Source organism: Schistocerca cancellata, chromosome 5, assembly GCF_023864275.1.
Source record: "Schistocerca cancellata isolate TAMUIC-IGC-003103 chromosome 5, iqSchCanc2.1, whole genome shotgun sequence".
Classification (NCBI taxonomy): Eukaryota; Metazoa; Arthropoda; class Insecta; order Orthoptera; family Acrididae; genus Schistocerca; species Schistocerca cancellata.
The window spans coordinates 28,372,481-28,396,819 of NC_064630.1; the positions used below are offsets into that span (position 1 = coordinate 28,372,481).

Genomic DNA, 24,339 nt, shown 5'->3' on the forward strand with positions numbered 1-24,339 from the left:
ATCAAACAATGGAAAAACCAGGATGGAATGTAACAATACAAGAGAAGGAAAGTTGCTACTCACCATATAGCGGAGATGCTGAGTCGCGATAGACACAATGGACAAAAGCTATGATTGTGTGAATCTTTTTACTGTGTCTATTGCGACTCAGCATCTCCGCTATATGGTGAGTAGCAACTTCCCTTCTCTCGTATTGTTACATACCTAAGTGAAAAATTGAGAAACATGATAAATATACTAATTGCTGCCTGTTTGAAAAATGTCTACTTAAAATAACTCTCATAATTTTACAAGTATCATACCATGCTTTTTGTAACAAACAGGGTTTACAACTAAAAGTATTTTGAGACTTCCAAGGTGTACACTAAATAACGAGAAGTGCTTAAGAAGTTGAACACTAAAATAAATTCAAAAATGTAAAATTTTTACCTCGACCAGTTTATTTGCATGTTCAGTGAAGACTAGGGCATATTCTTCAACTTCCTTTTCATTTCCTGCCCTGGCCGCTTCAATGAGGACAAGAAGCGGAACGTTGGTCTCCAGGAAACTAAAATAAAATTCCAATATAGTTTAAGTAGCTAACTTAAAAATAACTTAATGAATAAATACATTAATGCTTAACAGATTTAAAAAACACTTTAACTGCTAATTATTGAGGAGAACGTGTAATAGAACAATTATACAACAATGTCACCATTAAAATGATGTATCACAATGAGCCTGACTTGTTCAAAAAATTTGCAAAGATAGTCCTATTACAGTGTAAAAACATTTGAACTTTATTATATTAATGTCACCAAAAATTTATCATTGTATCTGACTCGGGAAAAAAGCATACACAACAAAACAAACTTTTTGTCCATTTTAACCACAGATAACTCTTTAAAAATGTGATGACATTTTTTCTGTTTTGCAGTACTCTGGTACATCAGCTCACAGATACTTAACAGTCATACAAATGACTATCTTCAACACTTTTCAAGGTAGTGACATGTGATATCAGTTGAAAATATACTCTTCTATATAATCAATGAAATACACTTCCATTTGTCACACTGGACCCTCCACATTGGTGATATCAAAGAATCATTTTCAGCATTTTAATATGTCGCCTTGCCGGTATAAGTTCAACAATGTCTAGCCAGCAAGAATGAACGTATACCAACTATGCACAACAGTTTGCCAACATTTGAAACTCAATTTTTTCTTCAAATTCTTTGCGGTTGTTTCTGTCATCATGTCTTTCTTTCCTTCTTATCCTTCAATTGTAACTTCATGAAAAAAGAGAGAATTTTATCTTCTTCATGATACTGTACGTCAGCTGTCCTTTGTTAGACACTGAATTGATTATGTTATCATCCTTAAATAGGAAGAAGGCAAATTCTGACAAGCATGGACATCATCAAACCATTAGTTTAAAGATTTGCAAAATACTGATATAAATAATTCACAGAAGACTGGTAGAAGCTGTCCTTGTGTAAGATCGGTCTGGGTTCTGAACATGTAGGCACATTTGAGGCAATACTGATTCTGTGAATTACCTTTAAAGATAGCCTGAAGAAAGGCAAACAAACATTTATAGCATTTGTAGATGCAGAGAAGGACTTTGAAAATGCTGACTGGAATACACTTTTTGACATTATTAAGACAGTAGGGAGAAAACACAGTAAATGAAAGGTTATCTATGATTTGAACAGAAACCATACAACAGCAATAAAAGTCGAAGACACAGATGACAAGTGGCAGTCGAGAAGGGAGTGAAACAAGAATTTTGCTTTAGCCAATGTTATTCAATCTGTACATTGAGCAAGCAGTAAAGAAAATCGAGGAGAGATCTGTAAAGGAGATTCAAGTTCAGAGAAAGTTAATAAAAATTTTTAAGATATGCCACAGACTTTTTAATTCTGTAAGAGATGTCAAAGGACTTTGAATACAAATTGACAGAATCAGTGGTGTGATGAAAAAGGTTCTAATATTAATATTACAAGAGAAAGACGAAGTGATCTCATATCAAGTGATGATGGGGTAATCAGATTAGTAAATCTGACACTGAAAGCAGTAGGTGAGTTTTACTATTTGGCTCATCAAAATAACTGACGATGGCTGAAGTAGAGAGGATATAAAATGCAAACTAGCAATAAGGTGAGCAAAGCTTTTCTGAAAAAGAGAACTTTGTTAGGATCAAATATAAATTTAAGTGTTAGAAAAGCTTTTTCTGAAGGTCAGATGTATAGCACTGTATGGAAGTGAAACATGGACAATAAATTGTTCAACCAAGAACAGACTAAAAGATTCTGAAATGTTGTACTATTAACAAAAAATTAAAAAAGATGCTGAAAATTAGGTGGGTAGATTGGGTAACTAAGGAAGAAGCACAGAAACAAATTGGAGAGAAAAAAAATTATTTCACAACTTGAGTAGAAGAACAGTTTGCTTGACAGAGGACATTCTCAGCCTCTGCTATCTTCCACCCTCCTGGCAGAGCCAGCTGCACTGGCCTTGTCTCCTCTGACAGTCGATCCGCTGCTGGGAAATCTCACGCCCTCTCTGGTTTTGTGCCACAATTCACAGCACAAACCAGCCATTTTCGGCCCTAAGGGCCTTTTCAGGGGTGAGGGATATAGTATCCTCGCCAGCGGACATCGAGACGGATGCAGATAAGTATGGGTATCACAGTGGAACAGGGCAGAACACTGCCATGGGAATGGGGGGGGGGGGGGGGTGTTTGCTTGGGTGATCCACTGCAGGGGCAGAGCCACTGCCTCAGGAGTTTACCTGCCAGTGGCAACAGGCCTGGCCAGGCAGTAATTACATCTACATCTATTATCTGCAAACAACCGTGGAGGGCATGATTAGAGGCTACATCGCACTGCAGCAGTTATTATGGTTTCTTCCTGTTCCATTCAAATATGGAGCATGGGAAGATTACTTGTCTGAATGCCTCTGTGAATGCTACACTTATTCTAATCTTGTCTTCAAGATCACTACATGAGAGGTACGTAGGGGTTATAGTACATTCATAGAATCATCATTTAAAGCTGGTTCTTGTGCAGTACTCAAGTCCATCAGTGTCATATAGGCAGTTGCCTTTACAGGTAAACCACTCTCTCCTAAAATTCTCCCAATAAACCAAAGTCAACCATTCGCCTCCCCTACCACAGTTCTCACATACTTGTTCCATCTCATACTGCTTTGCAACGTTACACTCAGATTTTTAAAAGACTTGACTGTGTCAAGAAGGTCACTAGTAATACTGTAACTGAACATTACATGTTTGATCTTCGTAGTCATCAGCATTAACTTATATTTTTCCACATTTCGGGCTAGCTGCCATTCATCACACAAATTGGAAATTTTGTCTAAGTCATCTTGTATCTTCCTACAGTCACTCAACTTCAACACCTTACCATGCACCATGACATCATCAGCAAACCACCTCAGATTGCTGCCCAACCCACCCGCCAAGGTTATTTACGTGTATAGACAACAACAGAGGTCCCATCACACTTCCCTTGGGCACTCCTGACAATACCCTTGCCTCTGATGAACACTCGCCATCGCAGACCACATACTTGGTTCTATTATTTAAGAAGTCTTCAAGCCACTCACATTTCTGTGAACTTATTCCGTATGTTCACGACTTTACTAACAGCCTGCAATGGGGCACCACATCAAATGCTTTCCGAAAATCTAGAAATAAGCAATCTATCCGTTGCCCTTCATACATAGTTCGCAGTACACCATGTGAGAAAAGAGCAAGCTGAGTTTTGTATGAATAGTGATTTTTAAAACCATGTTGATTCGTGGACTTAAGCTTCTCAGTCTCAAGAAAGTTTATTATATTCGAACTGAGAATGTGTTCAAGGATTCTGCAACAAACAGAAGTTAGGGATATTGGTTAGTAATTTTGCGGGTCTGTTCTTTTACTCGTTTTATATATTGGAGTCATGTGCACCTTTCTCCAGTCACTTAGGACTTGGTGCTGGGCGAGAGATTCACTACAAATGCAAACTAGGTAAGGAGCCAATGCCGTAGAATGATTTTTGTAAAATCGAACTGGGTTTCCATCCGGACCAGATGATTTGTTTACTTTCAAATCTTTCAGTTGCTCAATCACCATATCTGTTTCCAATCGAGCACATATGGGGCATCATCGGACGGTAACTACAGCCTCCATCCCACAAACTGACATTAGGCACCTGCACAACACAATGAATGCACATTTGCATGCTTGCATTCAACATTCTGGTGGTTACACTGGTTAGTTATGTACCAGCATTTCGCATTTGCAACAGCTTACCTCGCATTTACATTAACCTGTGATCTTGCAATGTTGATCACTTAAATATGTCACCTTGCAAACGTATTCCTGAAATTTCATTGCTCTACATTAACTGTTTTTTGTTGTTGCAATGCTTTTTCTGTCAGTGTATTTGCAACTAAACAGGAAAGGGGGGAAGTGACAGTGGTACACGACCTGCTCACTGTCACACACCACAAGTTGGCTTGCGGAGTATAGGTATACATGTAGATGCGAATGTAGATTTAGTGCACATATTGAACAGTGGGATGAATTCCACAGCCTTCAAAGAGTTTGCGATTTCCCACCTTTGTCAGCCATGGACCTTGCCGTTGGTGGGGAGGCTTGCGTGCCTCAACGATACAGATAGCCGTACCATAGGTGCAACCACAACGCAGGGGTATCTGTTGAGAGGCCAGACAAATGTGTGGTTCCTGAAGAGGGGCAGCAGCCTTTTCAGTAGTTGCAGGGGCAACAGTCTGTTTGATTGACTGATCTGGCCCTGTAACACTAACCAAAACGGCCTTGCTGTTCTGGTACTGCGAACGGCTGAAAGCAAGGGGAAACTACAGCCGTAATTTTTCCCCGAGGGCATGCAGCTTTACTGTATGATTAAATGATGATGGTGTCCTCTTGGGTAAAATATTCCGGAGGTAAAATAGTCCCCCATTCGGATCTCTGGGCGGGGACTACTCAAGAGGACGTCGTTATCAGGAGAAAGAAAACTGGCGTTCTACCGATCGGAGCGTGGAATGTCAGATCCCTTAATCGGGGAGGTAGGTTAGAAAATTTAAAAAGGGAAATGGATAGGTTAAAGTCAGATATAGTAGGAATTAGTGAAGTTCGGTGGCAGGAGGAACAAGACTTTTGGTCAGGTGAATACAGGGTTATAAATAAAAAATCAAATAAGGGTAATGCAGGAGTAGGTTTAATAATGAATAAAAAAATAGGAGTGCGGGTAAGCTACTACAAACAGCATAGTGAACGCATTATTGTGGCCAAGATTGACACAAAGCCCATGCCCACTACAGTAGTACAGGTTTATATGCCAACTAGCTCTGCAGATGAAGAAGAATTGATGAAATGTATGATGAGATAAAAGAAATTATTCAGGTAGTGAAGGGAGACGAAAATTTAATAGTCATGGGTGACTGGAATTCGACAGTAGGAAAAAGAAGAGAAGGAAACGTAGTAGTTGAATATGGATTGGGGCCAAGAAATGAAAGAGGAAGCCGCCTGGTAGAATTTTGCACAGAGCATAACTTAATCATAGCTAACACTTAGTTCAAGAATCATGAAAGAAGGTTGTATACATGGAAGATCCCTGGAGATACTAGAAGGTTTCAGATAGATTATATAATGGTAAGACAGAGATTTAGGAACCAGATTTTAAATTGTAAGACATTTCCAGGGGCAGCTGTGGACTCTGACCACAATCTATTGGTTATGAACTGTAGATTAAAACTGAAGAAACTGCAAAAAGGTGAGAATTTAAGGAGATGGGACCTGGATAAACTGACTAAACCAGAGGCCGTACAGAGTTTCAGGGAGAGCATAAGGGAACAATTGACAGGAATGGGGGAAAGAAATACAGAAGAAGAAGAAGAAGAATGGGTTGCTTTGAGGAATGAAATAGTGAAGGCAGCAGAGGATCAAGTATGTAAAAAGACAAGGGCTAATAGAAATCCTGGGGTAACAGAAGAGATATTGAATTTAATGGATGAATGGAGAAAATATAAAAATGCAGTAAAAGAAGCCCGTCTCAAAAATGAGATCGACAGGAAGTTCCAAATGGCTAAGCAGGGATGGCTAGAGGACAAATGTAGGGATGTAGAGACTTATCTCATGAGGGGTAAGATAGATACTGCTTACAGGAAAATTAAAGAGACCTTTGGAGAAAAGAGAGTCACTTGCATGAATATCAAGAGCTCATATGGAAACCCAGTTCTAAGCAAAGAAGGAAAAGCAGAAAGGTGGAAGGAGTATATAGAGGGTCTATACAGGGGCATTATTCTTGAGGACAATATTATGGAAATGGAAGAGGAGGTAGATGAAGATGAAATGGGAGATATGATACTACGTGGGGAGTTTGACAGAGCACTGAAAGACCTGAGTCGAAGCAAGGCCCCGGGAGTAGACAACATTCCATTAGAACTACTAACAGCCTTGGGAGAGCCAGTCCTGACAAAACAACCATCTGGTGAGCAAGATGTATGAGACATGCGAAATTCCCTCAGACTTCAAGAAGAATATAATAACTCCAATCCCAAAGAAAGCAGGTGTTGACAGATGTGAAAATTACCGAACTATCAGTTTAATAAGTCACAGCTGCAAAATACTAACGCGAATTCTTTACAGACGAATGGAAAAACTGGTGGAAGCCGACCTCGGGGAAGATCAGTTTGGATTCCGTAGAAATACTGGAACACGTGAGGCAATACTGATCCTACGACTTATCTTAGAAGAAAGATTAAGGAAAGGCAAACCTACGTTTCTAGCATTTGTGGACTTAGAGAAAGCTTTTGACAATGTTGACTGGAATACTCTCTTTCAAATTCTGAAGGTGGCAGGGGTAAAATACAGGGAGCAAAAGCTATTTACAATTTGTACAGAAACCAGAGGGCAGTTATAAGAGTCGAGGGACATGAAAGGGAAGCAGCGGTTGGGAAGGGAGTGAGACAGGGTTGTAGCCTCTCCCCGATGCTATTCAATCTGTATATTGAGCAAGCAGTAAAGGAAACAAAAGAAAAGTTCACCGATGACATTGCAATTCTGTCAGAGACAGCAAAGGACTTGGAACAGCAGTTGAACGGAATGGACAGCGTCTTGAAAGGAGCATATAAGATGAACATCAACAAAAGCAAAATGAGGATAATGGAATGCAGTCGAATTAAGTCGGGTGATGCTGAGGGAATTAGATTAGGAAATGAGACACTTAAAGTAGTAAAGGAGTTTTGCTATTTGGGGAGCAAAATAACTGATGTTGGTCAAAGTAGAGAAGATATAAAATGTAGACTGGCAATGGCAAGGAAAGCGTTTCTGAAGAAGAGAAATTTGTTAACATTGATTATAGATTTAAGTGTCAGGAAGTCGTTTCTGAAAGTATTTGTATGGAGTGTAGCCATGTATGGAAGTGAAACATGGACGATAAATAGTTTAGACAAGGAGAGAATATAAGCTTTCGAAATGTGGTGCTACAGAAGAATGCTGAAGATTAGATGGGTAGATCACATAACTAATGAGGAGGTATTGAACAGAATTGGGGAGAAGAGGAGTTTGTGGCACAACTTGACTAGAAGAAGGGATCAGTTGGTAGGACATGTTCTGAGGCATCAAGGGATCACCAATTTAGTACTGGAGGGCAGCGTGGAGGGTAAAAATCATAGAGGGAGACCAAGAGATGAATACACTAAGCAGATTCAGAAGGATGTAGGCTGCAGTAGGTACTGGGAGATAAAGAAGCCTGCACAGGATAGAGTAGCATGGAGAGCTGCATCAAACCAGTCTCAGGACTGAAGACCACAACAACAACAACAACAACAACAACAACAACACCTTTGTCAGCATATACTGATAAGCTGTAGGAATCTGAGGTGAAAGGACGTTCTCACTATTTGTTTAGCTCCATATTTACTCCGTCTATTCCTGCACATCTCCTTTGTTTTTTAGAGAGTTTTGTAGTTAACCCATTGCCAATAATTACAACTTTTTTCTTCTTCACAACACATCATTTCCACTATCATCTTGCCTGCACCACAACTCTGGATAACTTCTAGTCCCCTGATTATATTCAGTTTTGCTGTACCTTTTCACGACTGGTTTTGTGTGTCATTACCTCGTATGCCAATGTTAATTTCCATGTTTTTGGCGTTCAGTATTGGAGATGAATCTGACCAAAATGTTAATTTCCATGTATGTGGTGTTCTGTATTGGGGATGAATCTGACCAAGGAGTCTTGATGGGTCTGTCATATAAGTTGTCTGGAATAATTCTGTTTCTGTTTATATCCATTTCTGCCTCCTGTATATTGTTATGCAGCTCTTCTTTCTCTTTTATAGCTGCTTCATTTCTTCATCCCATATTCTTAACTTTTTTCCCTTTTTATTCATTCTTTCTTTCCTCCTTTTCCCTACTGCTCCTTTTGCTGTATTTTTATATAGTTGCTTATGCTGTCCCATCTTCATCAGTACCATTGCTAGTTGTTGCTTTAGCTAGATGTTAATTTAATTGGTTTAGGTATAGTATTCCTACACTAGTGTCTCTTTCAATATGCAATAACAGATGTATAATTCACTGACATATTTATAATGACAGTAGCAAAGAAGTAATAAATTTAAAAGTTATGCAAGATACAGAAGTTCTCAAGCATCTCTGCAACCATGATATCATATCTCGTGAACTGTGTGTTATACCATGATATAATTTTGCAGGTGCCTTTAGTGGTGTATGTGGATATTATCTACAAAATTTACTGTGAACAGAGTTTGTAGCATAGAAATAATAAATTTAAAAATCATGCATGATGCGGCAGTTTGATTTTGTATCTATCCATTAGTTGACATAACTGAACAAGGAAGGTATAATTAACTGATCAATATACGAAGCTAAAATGTGATATCTAAGACACAGTGAAATTCTTCATGTTAGTTTAATAAATTAATCCACTTGTATCAAATACAGCATGAATAAATTGTACACATAGTTGTAAAAACTATGTGGAAACCAAAATAATATGGCACTGCTGACTGGGGCACCCAAGTGAAAGGGTCTCTACTTCTACATCTCCAAGCCACTACATTGGTGAGAAGTTAGTTCACATTGATACCTTTCTTTTACAATGTTTTTGTGTCTGTTATGTCTTATAGAAAGTGATGATGTACATCCAATGAAATGTTCTATTTCTGTGGTGGTTTATGATACGAAAGGGAGAAAGTGAAATCTTGACCTGATCTACTTCTCTTGAATACAACCGCACTCAACCGAGTGGTGGTGGGGAAACACTGAGGTTAAAATCTAGGCTCCAATTCAATTTTATATCTAGTGTGGCAACTGCTTAAGAAGCAGTCTCAAGATAGTACGCATTCCAGCTCTAATATCCAACTGTGACATAGTCAATCACTCACTTTTTCATGTCATGTAACATGGAGTAACATCACCGGCCAACAGATGGAGCAACATAAACAAAGTCTCACCATAACTCTGTGATGCACTGCATGGAAATTTTGGGGATTAATCACAGTAATTAGCATACAGTCTGATAATTGGGATCCATATTCTGGTGAGAAAAATTTCTCTCATCCCACAATTCAAATAAGCTTCCTTTGGGTTAAGCAGAACTGTGTTTTGCAACATTAGTGGGCTTGACTATGTAGAAGTGCTGTCTAATAAGACTCAAACTCTGAAAGTGTTTTGGATGACAATGACAACCAGTGATTTCATGAAGCAGTGACTCACTCACCTTCTTTTAATAAAAGTTTGTGTGTCTATCGACCTGCCAGCGCTTTTGTTTGGTAAGTCTCATCATCTTTCTTTTTAAATATATTTTTCCCACGTGGAATGTTTCCCTCTATTATATTCATATCATTAAAATGAGGTAATTAGATAGACAAAAATTTATTCACCAAGTGGCGGCACAACGCGCACACATAAAAGACTATAATTAGGCAATCGTTCAGAGCCAGGCCTCCTTCAGGCAGAAGGACTGAAGGGTAAGGTAGAGGGATGAAGGAAAAGGACTGGAGAGGTCTAGGAAAAGGGGTAGATTTCGGGAAAGTAACCTAGAACTGCAGATCAGACGAGATGTAAAATTAGAGAGATTCGAGCGCACACGGAGGTTTTCCGGCAGACGTTCTTCCCACGAACCATACGTGAGTGGAACAGGAAAGGGAGTAATGACAGTGGCACGTAAAGTGCCCTCCGCCACGCACTGTTGCGTGGCTTGCGGAATATAGATGTAGATGAGAAGGAGAAACTGATTGCTAGAACTTGCTTTGGACGAGATTTGAAAACCTGAGAGCTTAAAGATGGAAGACAGGGTAATATGGAAGACATAGATTACTGCTTAAACATTGTGCACAAGCTAATAAGAGTATAAAGATAAGTGAATTGTATGCAACAGAGGAGGGGGGGGGGGGCAGTGAAAAATATACAGGAAAGAAAATGAAAGACGTAGAAAACTAAAAGAAAGGAGTAGTTGTTATGAAGAAATGCTGAGTTGGAAGAAATTAAGGTAAATCGAGGCCAGGTGGGTGGCGAAAATGGAGGACATGTTGTAATGATAATTCCCACTTGCGGAGTTCTGAGAAACTGGTGTCTGGGGGAAGAATCCAGATGGCACATGTGGGGAAACCAAGGCACCAAGGTCATGACTGACATGTTGTAGACCATGCTCTGCAACAGGATATTACGTGTTGCCAGTATACACATTCAGCCTATGACCATTCATCCTAACTGATAATTTGGTGATAATCATGCCGGTAGTCATATGTTTTGCCAGTTACAGGGCTGGTATAGGTGGTGGTAGGAGGGTGCATAGGGTAAGTCTTGCAGCAGGGACGGTCACAGTGGTAGGAGCAGTACTGTAGAGAGATGGGTGCAGAAGGAGCATAGGGTCTGACAAGAATATTGCAGAGATTGGGAGGGCAACAAAAAGCTCTTCTAGGTGTGGTGCACATCACAATTTACATATACTATCAAAGCGCGAGCCATCTGTGAAACGACACAAGTCATATACCAACTGTTATGTAAACAGTGCTTGGCTTTTTACATTGGCTTGACTACCACCAAATTATCAGTTAGAATGAATGGACATAGGCAGAAGGTGTATAGTGGCAACACACAATATCCTTTTGCAAAGCATGCTCTACAACATTACAATCATGATGTCGATGCCTGTTTCACCACAAGTGCCATCTGGAGTCTTCCCCCAGACACCAGTTTCTCAGAACTCCACAAGTGGGAACTAGCGTTACAACATGTCCTTGGTTTTCACCACCCACCTGGCCTCAATTTACCATAGTTTCTTCTGCCCCAACATTTCTTCATAACAACTACTCCTTTCTTCACTCCGTTTTAGTTTTCTACATCTTTCATTTTCTTACCTGTCTATTTTTCACTGCCCCCCCCCCCCCTCCCCCCTCTGTTACATACAATGCACTTATCTTTTTACTCTTGGTAGCTTGTGCACAATGTTTAAACAGTAATCTCTGACTTCTATATTACCCTGTCTTCCACCTTTAAGCTCTCAGGTTTTCAAATCTTGTCCGGTGCAGCCCCAATAATCAATTTTTCCCTCTCGTTCTCTCCCGTAAGTCCCCCCTAACCCATGGTTTTGGGTTACTTTCCTGAAATCTACCCCTTTTCCTAGATCTCTTCACTCCTTTTCCTTCTTCCTTCCGCTTCAACCCATCTGCCTGCAGAAGGAGCCACTGTCCCCAAAAGCCTGCCTAATTATAATCTTTTATGTGTGTGGTCTGCCGCCGCTTCGTGAGTAGATTTTTCACCTATCGAATTACCTTAATTTGTCAAAAATTGGTTGTTTTCATCTCTTTTAAAATTTATATGAAATGTGAGGGTTTTCATTCTATATAAGAAGCAGAATAAAATACATACATAGGCTTTCAGAGTGATTTTCACTCTGCAACGGAGTGTGCACTGATATGAAACTTCCTGGCAGATTAAAACTGTTGGTAGGAGACGAGATACTGGCAGAAGTAAAGGTGTGAGGACGAGGCATGAGTTGTGCTTGGGTAGATGGTAGAGCACTTGCCCGCAAAAGGCAAAGGTCCCGAGTTTGAGTCTTGGTCCGGCACACAGTTTTAATCTGCCAGGAAGTTTCATATACAGGCTTTTTTTTTAACCTATACATGATTCTGCAATTGCAAAGCTTCAATAAAACAGGAAAGAAAATAGACCACACACACACACACACACACACACACACACACACACACACACACACAGAGAGAGAGAGAGAGAGAGAGAGAGAGAGAGAGAGAGAGAGAGAGAGAATGTTTACATTCAAGCATGCAGCAAGTGTGTATTTCAACAAAAAAGTTATACTGCAATTACAGAATTTTAACTTAATATCCTGTTTACTGCTTTCTACACAATGCAGAATGCCAACCTGTCTGACACGTGATCAACAACCGCCTTCCTCAGCTGCCGTCGGAGGTCTCTCGTCTTGCGGCACATGTGATCTAAGGCTCGCTCCAAGCCTTCACTCTGTTCTTTGGTACCCATCTGTCAAAAAATAAATAAGTCTTGAAATAAATTAGTCTTGAGCAGAATTTTATAATTTTCTGATCTTGATGAAGGTGATAAAAAATTAATGATTAAAAAAGATAAATAACGGAAAAGACTGTCTGTTGTGTCAGTATGCAACTCAAAGTGTCAACTTTATGGTGAGTGGCAGTCTATCCTGTTCATAATATTGTTGAAAGCGACACTAAAGAGCCTTAGCTGTACTTCCCTACCATCAGCCACAATGAGTATTGAATGCTACATGAAATGATAGAAGTCAGGAATGTAACTACAATATGAAGACAGATGATGACATTCTTATCGGCCTCACTTGCCACAGATTGATTTCTGAAACTGTGTTATACTCCTAGTAAAATAATAAATAAATAAATAAATAAATAATCATGTCCTGAAGAGGACTGTAGCTGGTTGGTTGAAACATCAGCAATTTAGCTTACTTACAAAAATTATACTTATTTATTGAAAAGTTCATTTTTCAAGGATCTGAAGCATTTTCAAAATTTACTTGTCTATGCCACTTGTATTAGATTCACCAAAACAGAACCACACTGCAACTGTACACTTTTAAATTGGCATTAGGTTGTACAAGCGGTATGGAGGAAGCAGCACTTAAGTTAGTTTTGCTAATGACAAGAAGGGCAAAAGCATTTACATAACTTTTACATTTCACATATCAGAAAACATTTATAACTATTACAACAGCTGAATCATTCAACAATGTCATGCAATTTGCTAAACGAACAACATAATATACAGAAAACTCAGCTGCAGGCTCCCACACCACTTATAAAACACACCATGTTGTGTGTTATTTTATCTACAACACAAAAAATTATGTACATAGAGTATCCAATGCTGCTGACAACCAGTTCTCACTGTTTCAAAGCAGATTAATGTAATTAGTGCACACTCAGCAAAATAGAGTAAGGAGTAGCTACAACCCAGGGGGTCACTATTAACACCTCATATGCAAGAATTTGTATGATTGCATTGGTGCATCTGAAATAATCATTCCCAAGTGGAATGTAGAAGAAATAACTGCTTCTGGATTATAAAATAATCATAATTCAAAACATTCTCAGCTTTCTTACTACATCAGTTTATACAACTACTTAGAAGAATCGTGTCAGATCATTCTCTGTGATTTCAATGAAGCGGTATGTCCTCAACAGGGTGACCAAATTATCTCTGTGAAAGAGAAATTATGCAATCAAAGGAGGATGGAACAACACTACTGATAAAAGAGCAAAATGTAATATTTAAAACAGCACCTGATAGTCTCAGTGCAAGCAAGTTACTGCTAATGCTGATTCATTACACTAGCATGACTGTGGCTCAGTTAGGATTTTATGGCTAAAAACTACTCTTGATATATTAAGAGCACAATTCAATCAAGTAACCTTCATGTAGTCAACAAAATGTACACAAAAAGACTTGAATAAGTTCACAACATCCACACCGATTCTCGGTGACACAGTGTTCATAAAAATAAGCACGATAGAAAATGGGGTGAATTAGAAGATGGTACTAGCTTGGCAATGCTCAAATGTAGCTAATTATATCAGAAAGAATCAACAGCAGTTGTGTCACTATATAACAGAGGGAGCTGGAAGGAACATTATGTGGGACAATCCTCATTCATGCGGGTAAACATTAGCTCTAATGCAACTGGGCAAAAGTTGGAAATTATTCCTGTTTCTGTGAGGTGGCACCACATGTACCATGATCTGATCTCCTCATGCAGCTTAAGGCTGCGTTCACACTGTCGGCCGGGCCGGGCTGGGCCGGGATGACGCGTACTGCCTCGGCTCGTGCCTAGCCAGCTCAGGCCAAAGTGTAGTGCATTCACACTGCGCGCCGCGCCAAGCCGGGATGGCAAAAAGGGGGAAAATCCACTTCTCCGATTTTCATGTTTTAAAAATTCTTAGCAGTATATAAGACTTCGCCACATCGTTTTATGAACTTATTTTTTCCTTAACAGCGTAACTTACGTCGTGAAAAAAGAAAAAGTCTACTTTTCGTTTCGCGTGATTTCTTAGTTTCATAACGTTTCCCAACCAATTTTGAAGAAAGTATGCAGCTAAAAAATCTGATTTTTGTACACGTGGTAGTGTAACATCTTAGCTTCGTATTGAATCGTTTATCTTTCCATATTTCTTAGCAGTCATTGTGAAATGATGCTATTTGTCAACGTTGTGCACTTGATTTATAAATCTTGTAGCGAAAAAGTTATGTAGTGGGTAGCTTACTGTTAGATCTGTTTTAGACCATACATTGTTGGGAATGAAATGTACCTAAAAGTACCAAAAAGTTTTTGAAATGATAATGATACTGATATCTGTCTCTGGTCACAAGTAATGGGAGCTATTCAGTGGCGTCAGTGCCGCGTCCGCAAGTTCGCGCGGTTACAGCTTGGTTTAGTGTAGTCATATAATGCAGGACAGAAAAAAACTAATTACTAGTGATCAGCGCAGACCTAGTGTTGGTCCCTCGTATTATTTTAATGGTCTCATTGTCTAGATAGAAGTGTCAATGACATAGGTCTGATAAAATATGATGCAAAACTAATCACAAAAACAAACTGGAGATTTGTGATACATTTACTGCAGAAACTGAAGCGCAATTCTGTAGTCTCGTTGGCTACTTTGACAGAAAAAAATAATGGAGAGTTAATGAAACTACTGTAGATCGACACAGATATGCGTTTCATTGTTCTTCATTGGTTTTTTTTCTTCCTCGGCAGGCTGCGCTGCACTGTCAAGGTAATCCCCACTCTTTGGCTAAATGGCTGTTAGTTGCTGGAGGCCAAATAAATAAATTTTAAAAAATCCCTACCCTTCGACAGCTGACAAGCAAGTTAGTAGGAAACGCAGCTGCAGTCAACAGTTGCTAGTCTGTGCTGTCTTGTAGAACAATGTCTTCACTCTTTTATTGGTATTGTTTTGACTCTGCAGTAACTCGTCGAGTTTTGAAGTACAGATGAACTAGGAGGTTATGGATCCATCCCATAAATAGCGACAGACATTTAGGAGAGTTTTTTTCTTTACATGAAGAACTTAAAAACTATCCTGATAATTTTTATTCATATTACAGAATGAATCATAACACATTTCAGTATGTGCTGCAGAACATTCAAGACAAAATTTCGAAAAAGACCACAAATTTTCGCAGAAGTATAACAGCAGAAGAAAAATTTTTGGTTTGCAGTAGAACTTTGTACAGCATTCACTACCCCAATTAATTGTAGTCATGTTTTTGTATTTTAAATTTCACAAACACTACCTCTGAGGGGAAGAGAGTTTATGGGACTCCTGAGAATCATTAGGAAGTAATTAGCTTCGTCATTTTGGGTAATGTCTTGCTGTGCCTTCAACAAAGAATCACAGAAATACTCCTTCAAAATTTTCCAACTTTTTTCTTCTTTTTTCTTCATGATGCAGCGCTTGGCAGTGGTGATGGTTCATCATGTGGAGCCACTGATGACCTCACAAAATTCTTTTCCTTACCTTGTAAGACAGACAGATTGATAGGCAAAGAGTTTTGAGATAATACCCTTTGACTCAGTGGTTCTATTTCCACTGATAAGGAACTGTGCATAGCTCTTGGAACTTAGAAAAATCACATGACAGAACAAAGCCCGAGTGGAATTGCATTTTAATATACTATTCCTTGGATCACATGACCTTATTTTGCCAAGTTACACAAGTTATTCTCTGTAACTGTTTCTCAGGTCTTTGCATTTCGATTTCATTATTTTAATTGAAAGAATATAAAAGGGTGCAAGAAAATGTCTCTCTAATTATATATTGTTGTATAACTGTGAAATGACATGGACTAAATAAATATCTACTGTGCAAACAAAACTGTAAAAACTTCGCCCAACACCACACTTGAGTAACACATTTTATGATTTTTTTCCTCAGGTATCTGTCCACTGGCATCTCCTTTCATGCACTAGCATCGTCATTCCGATTAGGAGTGTCCACCGTATCAGTGGTGGTGAAAGACGTTTGTATGGCCATATGGGAGTTACTTGCTCCCATTCATTTACCAACGCCAACTGTTTCTCAATTTAAAGAAATTGCCAGTGAAATGCATACGAGATGAGGATTTCCAAACTGTGTTGGATGTATAGATGGGAAGCACATACATGTCCACTGTCCTAAACTTTCTGGCAGCATGTTTTACAATTACAAACAGTATTATTCGATTGTACTCCAAGCAGTTGCTGATGCAAATTACAAATTTATAGCTGTAGATGTTGGTGCCTACGGTAAACAGTCTGATGCAGGCATGTTTAAAGAAAGTATGTTATATAAGAAACTTACAAATGGGGAGCTGTTATTACCGCCACCAACAAGACTTGAAGGAATGTGTCAGGAACTACCGTACGTCACTTTGGGAGATGAAGCTTACCCCTTATTAGAGAATTTGATGAGACCTTTTCCTTGCAGAAATTCTATACAATGATATGCATTCCAGAGGAAGAAAAGTTTTTGACTGTGCATTTGCTATAATGACCAATAAATGGAGACTACTGAGGAAGGAAACTGAAACATCCATTTACGTAGCTGATCACATAGTCAAGTGCTTCATAATATTGTCATTGACAGAAAAGGATGCAATGTTGAAGCTGAAAAGTTTTGTAACAATGCTGATATGCAGACAGCTGGTGCCACATTCAACAGAAATTCCATACTACGTTCGAAAACTGTCAGGAACACTTTTGTTGAATATTTCGTTAAAAATGCAACTTCAAATAATTAAAAAACCTTTCAAAAATAAATTTTGGAATTGAAAGTACTTAGCTATTTACTATATTTTTGTGTATCTCATTTCATTGTAAATAAAACAAATAAAATTATAAAGAAAAATCATTTATATTTGTGTGTACTAACTGAAACACACTCCTTGGTTACTTCGTTTCATAATCTGGAAACTGCATCATTGCTGTCATACTAGCCGAATTTCTGATACCAAATTGATAGACACAAGTTAATGTCACATATATGTTATTCTGCATTCATTAAAGTAAGAACATCGCAAAAAAATGTCACAGACAACAGCTTATATTAACGTGCCACAGCATGACTTTACAATGCATTGTCATCTGGTAGGGACACATTTCCGTCCCTCAGTGACACTCGTATCTGTCTCCGTTTACAAGTAAATGTGAACTATTCAGTGGTGGCAATGCCGTGATCGCTGGCAAGCTATTGTTGTAAATGCATGTAAATACGGTAGATTAAACAAACAAAATAAAAGTAATTTCGCATGTATCATTATAATAAACGTAATTTTTCCTCACTGATTGTCAAATGTGAGGAAACATCTTAAAATAAAAGACGTGTGCAGTCACACTTGTTGTGAAAGCAGAAGGGAGGCGTGTGATGCGTGTACCGCAGCAGCTGTAGCGCTGCTCCACAGGCTCGCGCCTGCGGTCGGCTCGCGCCGGCAATATTAAACACTCGAAATGTGGCCGGCTCGGCTCCGGGAGGCTCACGCCGTGTCGGCGCGGCCCGGCCACCAGTGTGAACACCGTAATTCAAAACCATGTGTTTGATATCAAAGCAGGCTGCGGCCCGGCCAGGCTTGGCTCGGCCCGGCCGGCAGTGTGAACGCAGCCTAAGAGTGGCTTTCCTAATAGGTGCACAGATAATACTATTTACATGAAGATAGTGACATCACCATCACCATCACCATCACCACCACCACCACCACCACCACCACCACCACCACCACCAATAAACGTAACTCCATTCTGGATTCAGATGTGTGGAACAGCAGCCGGTTGATGAAATGTAATAATGATGTACAAACAGCTGTTATTTTGATACTGTTTTATTAGGAAACCAGTTTCAACATTCCAATCACACCATCATCAGGGTTGTCGCATGACTGACACCAAGTACCACTCACGCTTGTATAAGACAAGCCACCAGTACTCTTATCTGGTTCCCCATCAGTACACTTATCTGTTCCACAGATACCCAAACTTCACGAGCATGTGTGCTCTTCGCTTGTGACAGTAATTGTTCATTTGACAGTGGAACTTCATTAGCATGCGTGCTCGTCACTCGTGTGACAGCAACTGTTCATTTCACAGTTGATGCCACATGTGTGAAAGGCACAGAGCTCATTAAGTCTGGATATCTACAGAACCAGATATCTTATATGGTTTTGTAGATATCAAAACTTCATCAATTGTGTGCCTTGTCATTCATGTGACAGTCTCGATGATGATGTGACTGGAACATCGAAATTGGTTGCCTAATAAAACAGCATGAAAATAACGGCTGTTGGTACTGTATTATTCTTAATTGACCTTTCCAAAACATCTGTTAAAAACTTCTGTCCAAAAAGTTTTAATTTCCTTTTTTGGATAGTTGCTATGAGGTTTCTCTGCTTGCTCATCTCTTTCAAAACACCTAACTGAACTTTTTCTGTTCAAATGGCTCTCATTAGCTTCCTCCAAAGCCACATATGTATCACTTCTCAGCACTTCCTCCCTGTCTTCAATAGTGTTCAGCTTTCACAGCATACAAGAGCACTATCCAGATGAAAATCTTGACATTTGTTTTTTATAATAAATTCCTATTTCCCTTCTGAGTGTCTTCTTTCAGTGAAAGCACAGTAAACTGTTGCCTGTTGTTTTCCTATTTTCCATACTGTATCTGTAGTATTCTTTAGTTAACATGTCTAAAGGAAAAGAATTAACATTTTTTTATTTCTTTGAATTGTGATATCAGGTTTTCTCATTATTTTGTTTACTTACTATAATACCTTTTTTACCATTAGTTTTAAGATCAAAGTATTTCCTGTCGCAAATTTAGAAAATACACTCTGCATGTTTTTCACCATTAGTTACTAAGGCAAACTGCAAAGTTTGTACAGTGAATGGGAATTCTACTCTTTTTAACTTAACATGTTTTTCCCTTGAAGATCCTTGAACCTTTTACAATGAAAAGGTTATACAAATAAGAAGATATTTAGCATCCTTTTCTCACTTCTATTCTAATGGTAGCTTCACATTTCTGTTGTGTTTCTTCCTCTACATTTATTCCTCTCTTGAATCATGTTTATCACATTTTCTGTGATTCATGGTTTTTATTCCATTTGTTTTTCACCCAGTATTTCATCTGACATTTCTGTTACAATTTCGTTCACTGTATTTCATGATTTTATAGATGTTTCATCTTTTTGCATAAATTATCTGGTTTCTTTTAAATTTTAAACTACACTTTACTATAATGGCACATGGTCACAATCTTCATCTAATTCTGATAGCTATGGATAAACTTCGATTTCTATACCTTCTGCAATAAAAATCAATTTTGTAGCTATTACTACCACACTGAGCTTTCTATGTGTACCTCATTCTTTTACGCATTTTAAAGGTTGTGTTTGGTGTCACTAAGTCAAGTTCCTCAAAAAACTCAAGTAGATGCTCTCCTCTGCAATTGGTGATTCCTAATCCAAAAATCTCTGCTGTCCTCCTTTCCAGATAATTCCCCACTATGGTGCTGAAATCTCTCATTATTAATGAAGTTGAAAAATAGACTTGTATAGTCACTAAGTTGTTGCAGTCCTACTTCTTAATTATCATTTACTAGGTCTTCATAACAATATACACCCATTCTTTCCCAGTGTGACTGCTACCACATTTCTGCCTTGTTCTTCTCCTCCAATAATATTACTCTAATTTTAAAGCACTACCTCAACGTTCTTACCATTGACATCTGGTTTCACAGAATGCTAAAATGTCAAACAATTTTGAGTTCTTCTGACTTCCTTGTTTTTAGTAGTACTGTTGCACAAAGACTGTTGAGTGTGATGAACAGCTTGTGACACTCAGCATAATGATGTCATACACAGGGATGTGAGCATCAGCTTCAACCCCCGACACTGTTTCACAAAAAGATGTATTCAGAATGTAAGAGTACTTATTCATGAAGTTGATGAAGCAGAAGAAGCTAGCCAACTCCTCTCAAGGGTGCAGATGGGCAACAGTACAGTTCCCTCTAGGATCCTTCAGGACTGATAAACGAGAAAAGCTGAACGAATGAAGTCATCCCTACCCAATTGTGACACCTAGCTGCTACACCTTGCTGTCTCTTGCAGGGTAGGGAGACTGCTGTTGGAGAAGTACTGGCCAGCAGACTCATAAATGTACATCAAATTAGATCCTCACTCTCAGACGTGCTCAGATACTTGCCGACATTCTCTGTACACAATGGTATTGGAGCATGTAAATAATGCCAACCACTGCCATCTCCATCAGCTGTTGGCTTCAAGGTGGAGATTACTGCAGGGCTAGATGAGGTATCCAGTCATCTACTAAGGACTTTGTCATCAGTAGCACCAGACAAACCCCCTACCTGGAGAATTTATGCAGATGACTCGGCACCTCTGCGCCGCTGGGTCTCCCTCTGGCTGACTTCCGCTTGCTTCCAGACACCTCTCTAATGGGACGCATGTTCATTCCTGAGCTGCGGGCGGCTCAGTCTATCTGTCACTTTACACCATTTCCTGACGACTTCCATCTCTGCTGATCACTGCACAGTGTGGGAGCACACGTTCAATGTCTAAATTGGACATTATATGTCAGGGTTTCAACACAGTCTACCCCGGTGTGGTACTCTGCAACCGCAAGCGGTGTCTGATATACTCTGAGGGCCCCTTCACTGATGCCGCAGTCCGCCACCAACAGTACATACTGTGCTGCCTCCCGAGTTTGCAGCTGCTGATCCCAGCACTCTCTGCCACCAACATCATAGAATAACAATGACCTCCTGCCTACTATAATGTTGTCTCTGCACTAGAATGAATTAAGAAATATTGTAAAGAGGGATGTTTCATTAATTTCCCGCCAAGCAGTTCCACATACCACAACCTATACATCCCATGTGCCGGCAAGGATGCCTCACCTCCTCCTGATCTATGAATGGCCAAGTCCTCCGCAGGCCCTGGATTAACTACCAATTCCAAAAATATCTTTATATTCCATGTGTCAAGTTCCATCCTCTTCTTCATACTCTGAACTGTATGCGTATAATAATGAAACTTCCTGGCAGATTAAAACTGTGTGCCGGACCGAGACTCGAACTCTAGACCTTTGCCTTCCGCGGGCAAGTGCTCTACCAACTGAGCTACCCAAGCACGACTCACGCCCCGTCCTCACAGCTTTACTTCTGCCAGTACCTCGTCTCCTACCTTCCTAACTTTACAGAAGCTCTCCTGCGAACCTTGCAGGACTAGCACTCCTGAAAGAAAGGATATTGCGGAGACATGGCTTAACCACAGCCTGGGGGATGTTTCCAGAATGAGATTTTCACTCTGCAGTGGAGTGTGCGCTTTCTTTCAGGAGTTCTAGTTCTGAAAGGTTCGCAGGAGAGCTTCTGTAAAGTCTGGAACGTAGGAGACGAGGTACTGGCAGAAGTAAAGCTGTGAGGACGGGGCATGAGTCATGCTTGGGTAGCTCAGCTGGTAGAGCACTTGCCCGCGATAGGCAAAGGTCCCGAGTTCGAGTCTCGGTCCGGCACACAGTTTTAATCTGCCAGGAAGTTTCATATCAGCGCACACTCAACTGCAGAGTTAAAATCTCATTCTGTGTATGATTATATTTGTACGCAAAAATTGCTCCTCGATTTGCTGGAGGTAAGGTTTCATTTAATTTTATTTTATCCATTCCAAAGAGGTTGTGAAAGTCTTCTACAATTAAAAAGGGTTTCACTTTTATAATCAAGACATTTGCTGCTAAGAATTAAAAAACCTATTAACTTCATTAAACAAATAAAAACTGTAATATGGCAATACTTTTGATTATAAAAACATAACCAGAACACCAATTCAAATTATTTTCCTTCCAGGATCATTTATCTAATTCTGTAAAATTAGTAAATAATACAATTATTAATCTTGCACACTATTTTGAATAGTCCACTGAACACTACTGACAAAAGGAAGTAGAATTCAAGCATTTAACCACCATAATTTATTATGCATGCCTAAAAGGACTACTCCCCACAGGTGTATGTTCCTTTTGTAGTTGTATTTATGAGAGAGAAGGTAGCCAGCTATACTTTTTTCTTGTTTATTTCTAGTCTAAGCTTTGCCTAACTCCTTTTCTTTCTTCACACCTTTTATCAATAAGGATGTCATTGCATTTCCAGGAAGTATTTTAGTTTTGCTTTGCTTGTCTTACTCCCCATTTGTCTTCAGACTTTTAACAAATAAGTATTTTATAATGCTAATAGGTTTCTTCCAGCTTCTGGTGTTGATACAGGTGAATTTGATGCAACATTTGTATGTGAGCATTATATTCATTTTTCTCATGGCACATCATTTTCTCTCTTATTGCGCACTTTATACATTCCTTCAGAGAAAAGTATGTACTTCTGATGAGCAATTCTGACAACTCAATACTGAAACAAATAAAAAGCCTGTCTCCCCCCTCCCCTCCACCCCCTGCCAAATTTTTAAACAAAAAACATCAACCACATTTTAAATCCTTACAAAACTAATACAGGACATTTATATAAATTGCAATAATCCATTTTATTCATATAAAAAATATAAAAAACATTACCACATATAAGGTCACACACAGGAGCCTTTCTGTAAAGCATACTGCAAGCAAAATTTTATGTTTGATACTAAGTGTGCAGGAAATGAAGACTGACTGCAGATTCACTTCCGAAATACATACAACAGTGCGTTCAGACACAAAAATTCTTCTGTTGATTTAAAAGATACCAACATGCGGAAGAATTTTACAGAAAAGGAATGTATTATACAAAAGAGGACAGCTTTACCAAGAATGAAATTCTAAGGGACTAGCTGATGAATACTGCAGTGCGAAGAATAGTGTTGAATGTGTAATTATGATAAGGCTAGGTTTCAGATAATGCAGTCATCCCTAAATATAATTTTTTTCTGTAACTGCTGTTAGTATACCCAGACATTAAGTATTTAAATGATTTATAGACTATACTTCATTCCCAATTCAGAGGTTACTCAAGTTCGCTATAGGTTATGATTAGTAGCAGGTAGAAATTTCAATTCTTTTACGCACTGCGTAACCGAAGACAGTGGAATAATTGAGACGGCATTGGGGAGAAAGCAGTCACTACTTATCACCAACATAATTGTGAATTCAATTAATAACATCTGAAGTCATTAGAACTAGTATAGCACATTGCCTAAATTGGACATTATATGCAGACAAAATTAGTGTGTCTGAATTTACAATAAAGGACCTACATCCTAAGACAATTTACTTTTATGTACAGATGATACAAGAAGGTAAATGGAACTAGCTATTAACAGATCTCCTTATTAAGGACAACACACACAGTCCATGTTTAGGCAAATCAGTAACTGAAACTGCTGAAGTTCAGTTTTTTATGCATAATATTTCAAAAACTGATCCAGTCTTTTTCTTCATGTGCTACAATGGTTGGTCGTACACTTTTTCACTGTTTTGAGTTGAGTAATACAGCACACAGATGACTAGCACTTACAGAATATGAAGAAAAACTAGTTCAGTAGCAAATGAACATATTAACTTCACTGTTAACACAAACAACAAATGTCAGACAACCACATGAGATAGCAGTTTTTCATGGTGACATTCTTGAATAAATGCTTTAAGGAGTTCTTGCCACATTAGATTTGTCAATCTCAGGCTTTCAACAACTTCCTCCCACATCATTTTCATCATCATGAGATTAGATTTCAGAGGGCCGTTCGGTACTTTAATTGGTGGAAGCATGTCA

The 24,339-nt window shown here is 39.0% G+C and overlaps 1 protein-coding gene across 3 annotated transcripts in view; it reads right to left on the reverse strand.

The window, feature by feature from the left end:
* Positions 1–24,339, reverse strand: part of LOC126187828 (catenin alpha) — a 145,905-nt gene that overhangs the window by 46,688 nt on the left and 74,878 nt on the right. For all 3 annotated transcript variants that reach the window (XM_049929128.1, XM_049929127.1, XM_049929129.1), the window contains 2 exons: positions 12,426–12,541; positions 430–547 (listed from right to left, as the gene is read on the reverse strand). In XM_049929128.1, coding sequence (XP_049785085.1) covers positions 430–547; positions 12,426–12,541 — 234 coding nt within the window. The remainder of the gene's footprint in view (positions 1–429; positions 548–12,425; positions 12,542–24,339) is intronic.